The sequence below is a fragment of the Lepisma saccharinum genome, chromosome 3 (assembly GCF_977018435.1).
Source record: "Lepisma saccharinum chromosome 3, izLepSacc3.1, whole genome shotgun sequence".
NCBI classification, from domain to species: domain Eukaryota; kingdom Metazoa; phylum Arthropoda; class Insecta; order Zygentoma; family Lepismatidae; genus Lepisma; species Lepisma saccharinum.
In genome coordinates this window covers 28,734,489-28,747,125 of record NC_139231.1, presented here as the reverse complement: position 1 = coordinate 28,747,125, position 12,637 = coordinate 28,734,489, and the positions used below count along the sequence as shown (strand labels likewise).

Genomic DNA, 12,637 nt, shown 5'->3' with positions numbered 1-12,637 from the left:
CAGTTAGGAACACTCATTCATTTGAAAACTTCATTTTTGCTGCAGAGCAGTGTTATCGGGGCTGATCTTTTCCCATTGTTACTAATGAGTGGAAGAAGAGAGGGGAGAATGAATGAACCCGTGGCTATTCAAACCCGCTTGGGATGGGTTGTTTGTGGCAAAACTCCTCAACAAAGACCTCAACAATCTCTGTCTTCTTATCACATTGTTGTCCAAGAAAATGATCTGAACGAAACACTGAATAAGTTTTTTGAATCGGAGGAGATTCCTAACTTACGAGTGCCGAGTCAAGAAGAGCAATTGTGCGAGGAACATTTCGTACGAACACATTATCGCGAGGATGATGGTCGGTACGTCGTACGCTTACCATTTAAGGTCAACCGCGACGAGTTAGGTTATTCAAAAGATAAGGCGACGAAATGTTTGCTTAGTCAAGAGCGTAGGCTTCGAGTTGATAGCCAGAGACTAGAACAATACCAGTCTTTCATGCAAGAGTACATTGCGTTGAATCATATGACACCAGTGGCGGACTGTGAACCTTCCAAGACCCCCGCTGATTCTTATTTCATTCCGCATCATTCTATAACAAAGGAGACAAGCACAAGTACGAAACTGAGAGTAGTATTTAATGGATCGAGTAAAACTAGCACAGGCGTGTCCTTGAATGACGTGTTAATGAATGGAGGTAAACAACAGCCAGAGTTACTATCCATTTTGTTACGTTTTCGTGGCCATCTTATTGCATTGACGAGTGATGTTCGGATGATGTATCGCCAGATAAAAGTGGATCTTCAGGACAGAGACTACCAATTAATTTTGTGGAGAGAATCCCCCAATCAACCTGTGATTGTTTATCGTTTAAATACGCTCACGTATGGCACGGCACCAGCTGCTTTTCTTGCTACGAGAGTGTTACGTCAGTTAGCAGACGATGAAGTTGAAAATTACCCGATTGCAGCAGAAGTCGTAAAGCAACAGTTTTATATGGACGATTTGAGCAGTGGAGCTGACAGTGTTCCAGAAGCAATAGAGATGCAGCAACAATTGACACAATTGTTGAGAAAGGGTGGATTTGAGTTGCATAAGTGGACGTCAAATCATACTGACGTGTTGAACAGTATTCCTGAGCATTTGCGAGAGAAACCTACAATATCTTCCATCCATAACAGCGAATTCATAAGAACTCTTGGCCTTGTGTGGCACCCGGATACTGATCATTTGAGTTTCATCATTAACCCACCTAGTGAACACCCTGTATTAACCAAAAGGTTGTTGTTGTCTGAGAAAGAGACAGGTTGTTCCTTTTGGAAAAATATCGGAATTCCAAGCGCATCTACTCTTCCCTTATTGAACAGTACAAAGTGAAATCATGGTCAAGGTTCGTTCAGCAGGAGATTGAAAGAAATCCTTGGGGGAAACCATATAGAATGGCCTCGCAGAGGAGCAGGCAAAGGTTTGCTCCCGTCCCAATGAAGAAAAGTGAAACTACTTATACTAAGACCTGGGACGAAGCCGTTTCCTACTTGATGGAAAAGTTACTTCCGTTGGATGATCCTCTTCAAGACACTCCAGAACAGCGGATCATCAGAGCGAATGCAAATAATAACTACAACAATCAACTGATGGTAATACCCTTCGCTCAAGAGGAGATTGCACTTATTATCGATAGATTGAGAAATAGGAGTGCCCCTGGTCCTGACGGCATTTCAAATGAAGTCATCAAGATTTTGAAGAACAACTTACTTGGTGACCTTCAGCTACTTTATAATCAGTGTTTACTCCAGGGGATCTTCCCCAATACGTGGAAATTGGCCAGACTTGTGCTCTTTTTAAAGGATGCTAAAAGGGACCCAGTTCTCGTCAAGTCATACAGGCCGATATGTTTATTGGACACCCTGGGTAAAGTTTTTGAGAGACTTATTGCGAAACGCTTAAACGAGAGATTAATCCTTAGCAACAACTCTGAACGGCAGTATGGCTTCCAGAAGGGACGCTCCACTGAGGATGCAATCAATATGATGACACAGATTGTACAACAAGATCTCAGGAAATATGTCCTTGCTATAACTATTGATATAAGTGGAGCGTTCGACAACGTCTGGTGGCCGTACTTGCTTGGAGAACTTCAAAAGCTTCACATACCAATGGCTTTATATAATGTTATAAAGGATTACTTAAGCAATAGGAGTGTCCAATACACATGGGGTACAGCCAGTATAAATAGAAATATCAATAAAGGCTGCCCTCAAGGTTCCGTATTGGGACCCATACTTTGGAATGTCACGATGGAGCCAATTCTGGTGGAGCTCATGCACATGACTGACGTAACTGATGTAGTTGCATACGCTGATGACCTACTAATTATCTTCAGTGCCGACAATCGTAGAGACCTTGAAACGAAGACGAATAATGTTATGTTAAGGCTTGAAGAATGGTCATCGAAAAGTAAGCTAACAATAGCTACCGAAAAAACCCATCAGATATTGTTAAAAGGTAAACTACAGAGATCTCCAGTAATAAAGCTTGGAAATTGTTCCATTCGAGCTGCCTCGGAAGTCAAGTACTTAGGAATATTAATCGAGGCACAACTGTGTTTTCGCTCTCACATAGTTAATGTCTTGACGAAAGCAAAAACCACTATGCATAACATTATGAGCATGGGTAATTTGGCGTACCGGCTGCCTTTTGACACAGCAATGCTATATTACAGAGCGGTGTTCGTGCCGACAGTATGTTATGCATCCTCTACCTGGGCAATGATGACCCTCAACCAATATGTGAAAGTCAAGGTACGGGCAGCACAGAGGAATATCTTCCTGAGAATACTGGGCGCCTTTCGGACGTCCGCTACAGCTGCTGTAATAGCAATTGCCGGTGTTCTTCCACTCGATTTCGAGGTTCAGAGATATGCAGCCAGATACTGGCTGAGGAAAGGGCAGCATAATAAGATCGTAGCCCTTCTTGGTCAAAACCTCAACACATTTCAGGACATCGATCAACACTTAGAAAATGCCTGGAAGATGGAATGGGAACACCATCCCGGTTCCCGACGTACCAAAGGATTTCTGCCGTTGGCGAAGATAAGACCTAAGAACTCCTTCTTCCGACCATCAAAGGGTATTACTCATTTCATTACAGGGCATGGCCCTTACGGTTCCTATTTAAAGAGGTTCGGATTAAGATCTGATGATAAGTGCCAGAAATGTGGAGTAATAGATACACCGGAACACGCCCTTTTAACTTGCGAGAAATTTGACGACGTCCGAATTCGACGTCTGAGGACCAATTTAAGAAGAGGCTCATTCCAGCAGATGGCGAGCTGCCAGCAGACCTTCAATATCGTCAACAAGCTTGCGGATATAATATCAAGCTATGAGCATTTCGAGTATAGAAGATCAGACCCCACAGAAAGAGATACCACTCCTGGCTCTACTATACGTGGGACTGTCGTAGTTCAGGATGTACTTAGGAGATCAACTCGGGTACTGAGATCAGCCATTACTGTGACCACTGAGGAAGATCATCAGCAAGAAGAGATCAGGTACTACGAGACAGGACAACTTCCCTTAATAGAGGACGTTTCTTCATAACTTCCATTAGAGGAAAACAGTCGGAAGAATTCGAAGCAGATTCGTAGTGCAGACCTGATTCCAACACTAGAGCGGATGTTGTGGTCTTCATTAAAGGGCACTCCAGTTTTCTACGGACCCTATTGGACCCTGAATTATTATTCTCTATATTTTATGTATTATATATTATTTTATATTTACCATTTGGATCTTATTCTATATTAAACCTATGCATGCTTCTCGAAAACTTCTCTAGATTCTCAAACTCTAATTTCAAACATCTCGGTTTTATCTTAGGTACCGAGATTTATATTACTCGCTTATCTTCTTTTCAAACTGATGTAGAAGCGGAGATTCCCAGAACCTAGTTAACCACTCCAAAGTATATCCTTCACTCCGGGACACGAAGAATACCGCACTCAGCAGAAGCACCAACGACAAACGATAGCTGAGTGAGAGGGTATAAGAAGTGAGAGTGGCGAGTGGTGGCGGAGGTTCGCACCTTCGTGTCCCTTTATCTAAAAATGTCTGAGGTAGCTCGCATATTTGATCCACTCGGATTACTAGCCCCAGTCACTATGTTAGCTAAAATATTAATTCAATCACTGTGGAAGGAACAGTTAAATTGGGATGAACCTATTCCTAGTGACATAAGAGAAATATGGGAAAGACATTGTGCTGAATTACATGTGTTACAGAGCATACAGTTGCCACGAAGCTTAAAATGTAGAGAACCAGCTTTGTGTCAACTGATTGGTTTTTGTGATGCCAGTGAGAAAGGTACATGTGCTATTGTGTATCTACGAACAGTATATGATGACAACGCTGTTACAGTCAGATTGTTAGTTTCGAAAACAAAGCTTGCTCCCATAAAACCTGTAGCATTGCCACGTTTAGAGTTATGTGTTGCTGTGTTGTTAGCCAAATTGATTAGTGTTGTGCAGTCATCATTGTCATTGCATATAGACGATATTTTCCTTTGGTCTGATTCCCAGATCACCCTATGTTGGATTAAATCAGATCCATCCAGATGGAGTACATTTGTTTCGAACCGAGTTTCACTCATTCATGAACTGACGAATCCTCAACAGTGGTTTCATGTGCGTTCGAAAGAAAACCCTGCGGACATTGGTTCTCGTGGTGCTTTTCCTACACAGTTGTGTGAAGCTCATTTATGGTGGAATGGTCCATCATTTCTTTATTTGCCCGAGTTGCCTATGCATGAATCATCTACAGTGGAAAGTGAAGAAATAAAAAGGGAGGAAAGAAAAACAAGGATTCGGGTGCTGTTGACTACAACCTTTGACACTAAGGAGTTATTGCAGAGATTCTCATCATTCTTGAGATTGATACGTGTTACTGCTTGGATGTTTAGATTCATAAGCAACTGTAGAGCGCCATCCATGCAGCGAAAAGAGCAGACGTTGACAACCGAAGAGTTATCAGCTGCGACTGAGTTTTGGGTCAAGGTCACCCAACGTGAAGCGTATGAGAGCGAGGTTAACTGTTTACAAACAGAACAGGAGCTCCCCTCATCCAGTAAACTTCTTTCGTTGAGTCCATTCATTGACAATAACTGTGTGTTACGAGTAGGTGGGCGTTTACATAATGCTGATGTGTCTTCAGATAAGAAACATCCTATAGTGTTACCCAAAAATCATCCGTTTACTGAACTATTATTGAGACATGAACATGTGAAAAATCTCCATGCAAATCCGCAACTGTTACAAGCTATTGTGACACAAACATATTGGATAGTTGGGCTTCGAGATATGGTTCGTAGCATAGTGAACAAATGTGTTATTTGTAGACGTGTCAAGGCTATTACAGTTAAACAATTGATGGGAAGTTTACCGCCTCCTAGAGTAAACGAAGCGAGACCTTTTGTTAACACAGGCACTGACTTTGCAGGTCCGATTTCAATTAAGTCTGGATTTTTGAAATCACATAAAACAATCAAGGGTTACATTGTTTTGTTTATATGTCTTTCTACTAAGTGTGTTCACATTGAAGTTGTATCTTCAGCAACTACTAATACTTTTATTGCATGTTTGAGACGTTTCATATTTCGTAGAGGAAAACCTGCTAACCTGTATTCTGATTGTGGTACTCAGTATGTAGGAGCTGACAAACTATTGCATAAAATGTTGTATTTTTTGAGAGAATCGAACCATAGAGAAACTGTGCATAACTTTCTGACAAATGAAGGAATCAAGTGGCATTTTAATCCCCCTTCCTCACCTTGGTTTGGCGGGATTTGGGAAAGTAACATAAAATGCATAAAATATCATTTGAAACGTGTTGTGGGCAATGCTGTGTTGAATTTTGAAGAGCTTTACACAGTATTAGTGCAGATAGAAGGTTGTTTGAACTCTCGTCCAATCACAGCCATGTCAAGTGACCCCAATGACCTGACAGAACTTACGCCAGGGCATTTCCTGATTGGCGACAACCTACTTAACATTCCAGAAGATGATTTCACCAAGAGCAAAATTAACCGCCTGACGCGTTGGCAAAGGTGTCAACAAATCGTGCAGCATTTTTGGAGAAGATGGCATTTGGAGTACATATCTGGACTTCAAAGTAGACCGAAGTGGCAGAAGAGATTGCCTAACCTTCAAGTCAATGATTTAGTGTTAATAAAGGAAGATAACGTACCCACATTGAAGTGGAAATTAGGTAGAGTTATCGAAACTCACAAAGGACAAGATGGTTTGGTAAGAGTTGCAACTGTTAAAAATAAAGACGGTGAACTAAAGAGGCCTATTATGAAGCTTGCACCTCTACCAATTGAGAAAGTGTAAATATGTAACCAGAAAGGAAATTTGTGTTTATTGTAATCTATGTATTCAAGTGTAATATGTTATATTGTAAAAGGTAATAATTATTGTGTATTCTAATTTTGGAAGCTGATCTTCCAAGAGGGGCCGTGATGTTCAGACGAATTGTCATTCTTATTAAGCTTGTTGCCATGCAGTGTGCGCGTGCGCAGTGTGAGTCCGAGTAGAGTCGTGAGGCGACGTACGTGTGTTGTACGCCTCGTCATATTCGTGTACATTTGTGTGGAAACCTTCATTATATTTCGTGTTATTTACGTGCTTCATGTTATTAAAGTATAAGTTAATCTACATATATGTTTCATTTGCACCAGAGTGAACTGACATACGCGAAACCACACACCCAGGAACTAGGAAGTTATTCAAGGAGTATGTTCCAATGATGCTCCAACGTCGTCTAGTTTCTCCTCAGTAAGCACACGCCATTTCACCCTTCGCTTCTTATCAAGATCAGACCCTGTTTTCCCAAATTTGTTCACAAGTTTTCGTTTTATTTTCCCCTACATTTCGATGTTATTTTCTACTGCAATTCGGTGTTATTTTTTGCGGTTTAACGCAAAATTCGGTGTTATTAATTTAAAATACGTGCTATTTTAACATACATTTTAACTGTTCCTTTAACAGTTAACATTGTTTTAGTTCTGGAAAATTGAGACAATAATTACACAAATAAATTATTGCTTACCTTTGTGAGAAATGACCATATTTTTCCATTTGGAGAACTATTTCATCTCATCAGGCACTAAATATGAAATGTTTATTGAATGATATCACCCAAATCTTTGTACACAATCATACACATCACATTTCCCTAACAATGCCCAAAAATCCCTCCGCGACCTCAAAATACCGCTTTGTTTGCTTCTCCCGTTCCTAAGAAATTTCCCTCCTGAGCGAATTCTATTTCAGGACGTAGTCAAACAATGTCAGTCATGTCTGCGCGAAAGTACAATAAATTAATTGTGATAATCTCTTTTGAATCGAACTTACATTAGCTAAACTATACAAATGACAGAATAGTGCTTCAGGTAATTCGTTTTGAACAGAATAAGTGTTATCTCCAGTTTATATTGCATATTTCGCGGCGGTTTTCGCGTTAAAGTGCAAAATTTGGTGTTATTCCGAAAAATGGCATAATTCGCCTTATTTCGCGATTCCGAAGCACCGAAAACTTGCCTCCCTTACCTACCCAAATGCATTTTAAACACTTTATTTTGCTTTCCTCAACTTTTCGGTGTTGTCGTTAAAACGAAAACTTTACGTCTTTACTTATACGCATAATTCCATTAAACGGCGCTAAATACATGACAACTGAAATTTTACATCTTACTATACCGCAAATATCCATCCCTGCCTAGTACTCAATCTTCGCATGCAGTGAGGCATGATGGAATTGAGACACTCCTTTAATAATAATTAGTCACATAACTGAAAGCGCGCTACTTTTAAAAGGGGACGAGTACACGTGCAAACGTATTGAGAAAATCCATGTTTCTGACGCTTTACGCTTTGTGATCGATGTGTTGCAAAGAAAGTTTCCCGTGGCTGTTTTCACATTTACCATTTCATCATTTTACAAATCCTAGTATAATTTTAACAAAAACGTCGCATACTAAACAAGAATTACTTGAATGAAAGAGTTAAAGAGAAATAATTTAATGATAGATTTATTTATTTACTTCTCTTTTCTGCCATTTTTGGCTAATCGCGAAGGCAGTCGATGAGATTGGTGCAGTATGGTATATTTATTTTGTAAGCGCTATATTTTTTTCATATTTTAACATACAAAACATTTCTGCTTCTAAATTGGCGTACAAAAACAATTCTTTCACCTTTTACAAATATTTTCAAATCTCAGACTGCTATTCAGGGATTGAGATTAAGAAATGAAACTATCAGTAATTTTAGAGCATGTGTTAGGCTAAAGTTTTGCAACGAAGACTTACAAATATAGTGCATGGTTGGAGAGGGCCGAGGTGTCAAATATGGCACAAGTCGCCACACCACGCCAACTTCTTTAAATTTGATATTTTGATCTGTAATTAGCATAGCACCTAGGTACCTATTGCATTTGAATGGAATCAGTCTGAACTTTACATATCTTTTCAGATTAATGCTCCTTCTCAGATGTTTCAGATTTGAGAGAAGAACCTAAGACTGAAGGCAAGAGGGGCGACACCAAACTCCCCTCCCCTCCGAGAAGTCTAAAATATCGATCAAGCCTCGACCTTGCCACCTAAAACTAAACTAAACTCCTCCCAACGTAAAAGTAAATCACACGTGAACATAAGAATGAATGGTGTTACCTGTTTCTGATGTCTAAAAGCAAGCCATCAGCCCTGAACATGACGCTTAAAACAAACAGTAAACTTTTAATAAATCTAAATGGCCAAGAAATGAAAAGTTCCTCCCTTCCCACGAAAGGAGGTGGTTTATACACTCCAAAGTTTGCAGCGTTAAAGCCTGAAAGGGCAGAGAACTGATGGTGTATCGAGACGATACTTATTTGTCTCTAGTCTCGTCTTTTTCTGTCCTTTCACACAGAAAATATAAATTAGTAAAGAAAACGTAAGGAGAGAAGTAAAACTTACCAGTCTTTTGATTCTATATCAGACAAGTACGTAAGTGCAGTGCAGTGATCTTCTAACGTGACCTTGCAGTTGGTGTACTTTCTGCAAATGATTTACACGTATATATGCACAGTTATATCGCATGGTGCGGAAGAAAATCCAAACTCATCACTACAATTTCCAAAGTAAATGTCGAAACACACCTTCTGCAGTTATTCTACTCTGAACAATAACTGTGTTGTCTGACCAAGTTTAAGTTTGGGAAGGGAAGGGGAGATTAGCCTAGGCTTGAATTTCCAAGAACTTACAAGGTGCACCTTTTCTCATGGCGGATGACCTTTTTGACAGCAAGGGGTCCTTAAAGAAAGCTCGTGTTCGGAAAGTGTACCGGAAGATTTAAAGTTAAGCTATCCTCTGTCCCCTTCCACCGGTGTATTGTTATATGTGAGAGCACTTGTAGGTACAAAACCTGGCAGCCTTAAAAGAAAATGGAAACAGAAGCGGCGAAAACCTACAGGGATATTTGATTTGCAGAGACGTGACTGCGATGTCACGTGCTTCTTGCTGTTAACGGAAACTTGAGTGCACGTTCACAAATCTAGTGCAAAAATATATTACAATTATTCTTGAAATAGAAATAGTCTCATTTTTAGGGCGGGGGATGGGAGGGGAGCAAAAATTCAATCTTGTTCCTTTTCTTTGGTTTCATCACATCAGGCAATACTGAAAGCACTTGTGGGTGGAGGCGGAACAACCAAGGGAGGAACTTTTATTTCTTGGCCATTTCCATTTATTAAAAGTTTACTGTTTGCTTTAAATGTTATGTTCAGGGCTGAAGGCTTAGTTTTAGACCTCAGAGAGAGGTAACACCGTGCCATGAAGGCACATTTATGGGATGTGGGGGTAGGGTCCACACATTTTTGATCTCGGACATTTTGAAGATTATGTGATCAGCACCATGCTCCGGCCGCATTTACCCCCCAGGGTTGTCCCCAGGTACCCATTCATTTTAGGCTGGGTGAGCCCCGGAGCCGCTTTATGCGGGGATAAGGCCGGAAAAATTCCGACCTTAGGTCACTCACTCCGGAAATCGAACCCGAATATCCGCGTGGCAGTCAGACACCCAACCGACTAGTAGACCACCGCATTCGTCTAGAATTTTTTCTCACCTTCAACATTTTACCTAGAAGGCTCAAGCCCCGTTTGCCTCCCCTGGTTCGGAGTCCTTGCATCAGTGCAATGTAGTTGTAGATGGAAAAGAAGAGATTGAAAATGAAGCTGCTCTCTGCCCCCTTCCCATCAGGGTACGCTGGGTTTATTGTTTCACACCGACCGCACCTGTACGTACAAAACCTGGTATATTCAAAGGAAAACTGGAAACCGAAGCGGCCAATTCCTAGGGGGATAATTCCACCTTACACTTGATGTTCGGAGACGTGGCTGCGATTCTTATCTGCACATAAATATTTATGTTACGTACTTCTTGTTGGTAGCGAAAACTTGAGTCCACGTTCATTTAACTAATGCAAAAATATTTTTACATTTTTTTTAAAACGAAATATAAGTTGGAAAAGAATATAGTCTAATTTTTAGCACGCGACAGGGGGGCAAAAATACTATCTTGCCACCCTCGATGATGAGTGGGGGGGCAAGTCCCCCCCCGGTTCCGACGTCCCTGACAATTAGCCCATGGTGTGACGGAGCACCATCTTGTTGGAAATGTACCATCTTCAAGCGTCCGTACACAAAACCTCATATCATCGCGCCCCCTGAGATTGCTACCAGGAGGACAAGGACCGACATCCACAATCGCAACTCAAGTCAAATGGTGAAGGAGGCACGTAGTTACATGTACAATGTCAACTGAAGGCAAATGGGGTAGGGGGTACAAGATGTTACAACACGTACACCACTAAAAGTCAAATTGAGCTTACCTACCTACTATTTACAGAAGACGTTCGAAATGAGTTCCATTCACTTGTTTGAAGGAGAATGCAGACGGAGTATCGAACCAGACCAAGTACCCAGTGTTACTACCGCGATCAAGATTCAACAGGACCATTCTGCTTGTGTTCTCGTAAGCAAACAGACCGGACTGCAAAAGTTTGAAGTGACTTTGAAATACTGGACGTAGAAGAGTTGTAGTGTAGTACACACTGTGTTCTACTAACGTGTTTCCTGTATCTTCCGTTACCGTGGTTCTGTTTGTGTGTGTGAATTGGTGGTTAAAGTGTTTGCAACGACGAGAAAAATGAATGGTGCCGGAAGGGCGCGTTCTGGTGCAAACAAAGTTGAAATTATCTTTCTTTTCGGTGAATGTGGCAGAAACTACCGTGCCACTGCTAGACGATTTAACGAATTGTATCCCTAATGCCCTAGTATTGATCATAAGTATGTTTCAGACCTTGTGAAAAAATTCTGTGAAACGCAAAGCGTCAATGACAGACGACGTCCAGAACGACCTCACATCAATGAGGCAACAGTGTTGGAAGTTATAGGACGCGTGACTCTAAACCCTGAAACGTCTCTCACACAAATAAAAGAAGCAAGTAACATTCCACGGAGTTCTATCAGTAACGTGTTAAAATTACACAAATTTCATCCTTACAAAATACAGATAAAGCGAGAACTAGGAGGAGATGATTTCGAGTTTTGCGAAATTAGGTGCGAAGGGATTGCTAACAACGAGAACTTCTTACACATCATCTGTTTCAGTGACGAAAGTTATTTTTTCCTAAATGGCTGTGTTAATAAACACAATGTTCGAGTATGGGCAGATGTTAATCCCCATGTTGTGAGGGAAGGCCATACGCAAAGACCTGAGAAGGTTAATGTGTAGGCATGTGTAGGCAGGTATTTTAGGAAACCACACAATTGGACCCCTATTTCTTAATGGCAATTTAAACGGTAATCTATACCTGCAAATTCTACGTGACACAGTGGATCCCTTGGTAACGGACCTTGTAGAAAACTCAGTCGATGTCAACGGTGTGCCTGAATTTGATGCGGACAATATCGTTTTCAGCAAGATGGATGTCCTGCACACTACAGCCGGGACGTACGTGAGTACTTGAACGAATATTATCCCAATAGGTGGATAGGCCGTCGTGGTACCATCGAATGGCCTGCGAGATCGCCTGATTTCTTTCAGAACGATTTTTTCCTTTGGGGACACCTTAAATCTGTTGTGTACAAAACAGAACCTAGTAGTCTTTCTGATCTGCAACGAAGAATAATAGCAGCCTGTAGAGACATTTCAGCAGACACGTTCAGCAAAGTGCGACGTGCATTTCATACTCGTCTGTTCTACTGCCAAGAAGTGAATGGGGCTCATTTCGAACATCTTCTGTAAATGGTAGGTAAGCTCAATTTGACTTTTAGTGGTGTACGTGTTGTAAGATCTTGTAACCCCCCTCCCCCCATTTGCCTTCAGTTGACATTGTACATGTAACCACGCGCCTCCTTCACCATTTTACTTGAGTTGCGATTGTGAATGTCGGTCCTAGTCCTCCTGGCAGCAATCTCAGGGGGCGCCATGATATGCGGTTTTGTGTACGGACGCTTGCCATCTCTTTGGGGGGGGATACGTATTTGCATTCACTGCTAGGATATCTCCGAATCATGCTACAGTGTAGGAACATTTTTCCAGCTCCCATTGTTG

General features: G+C 41.2%; 1 protein-coding gene across 1 annotated transcript; it reads left to right on the top strand.

Moving 5' to 3' along the window:
• The first annotated feature begins 108 nt into the window (after positions 1 to 108).
• On the top strand, positions 109 to 1,365 carry LOC145985503 (uncharacterized). The gene has a single exon (XM_083119572.1). It carries the CDS (start codon positions 109 to 111, stop codon positions 1,363 to 1,365), a length of 1,257 nt encoding a protein of 418 aa, XP_082975698.1.
• The last annotated feature ends 11,272 nt before the right edge of the window (positions 1,366 to 12,637 follow it).

Coding starts and splice junctions, on each gene's coding strand:
- LOC145985503 (XM_083119572.1), top strand. CDS start 109: ATGAATGAACCCGTGGCTATTCAAACCCGCTTGGGATGGGTTGTTTGT.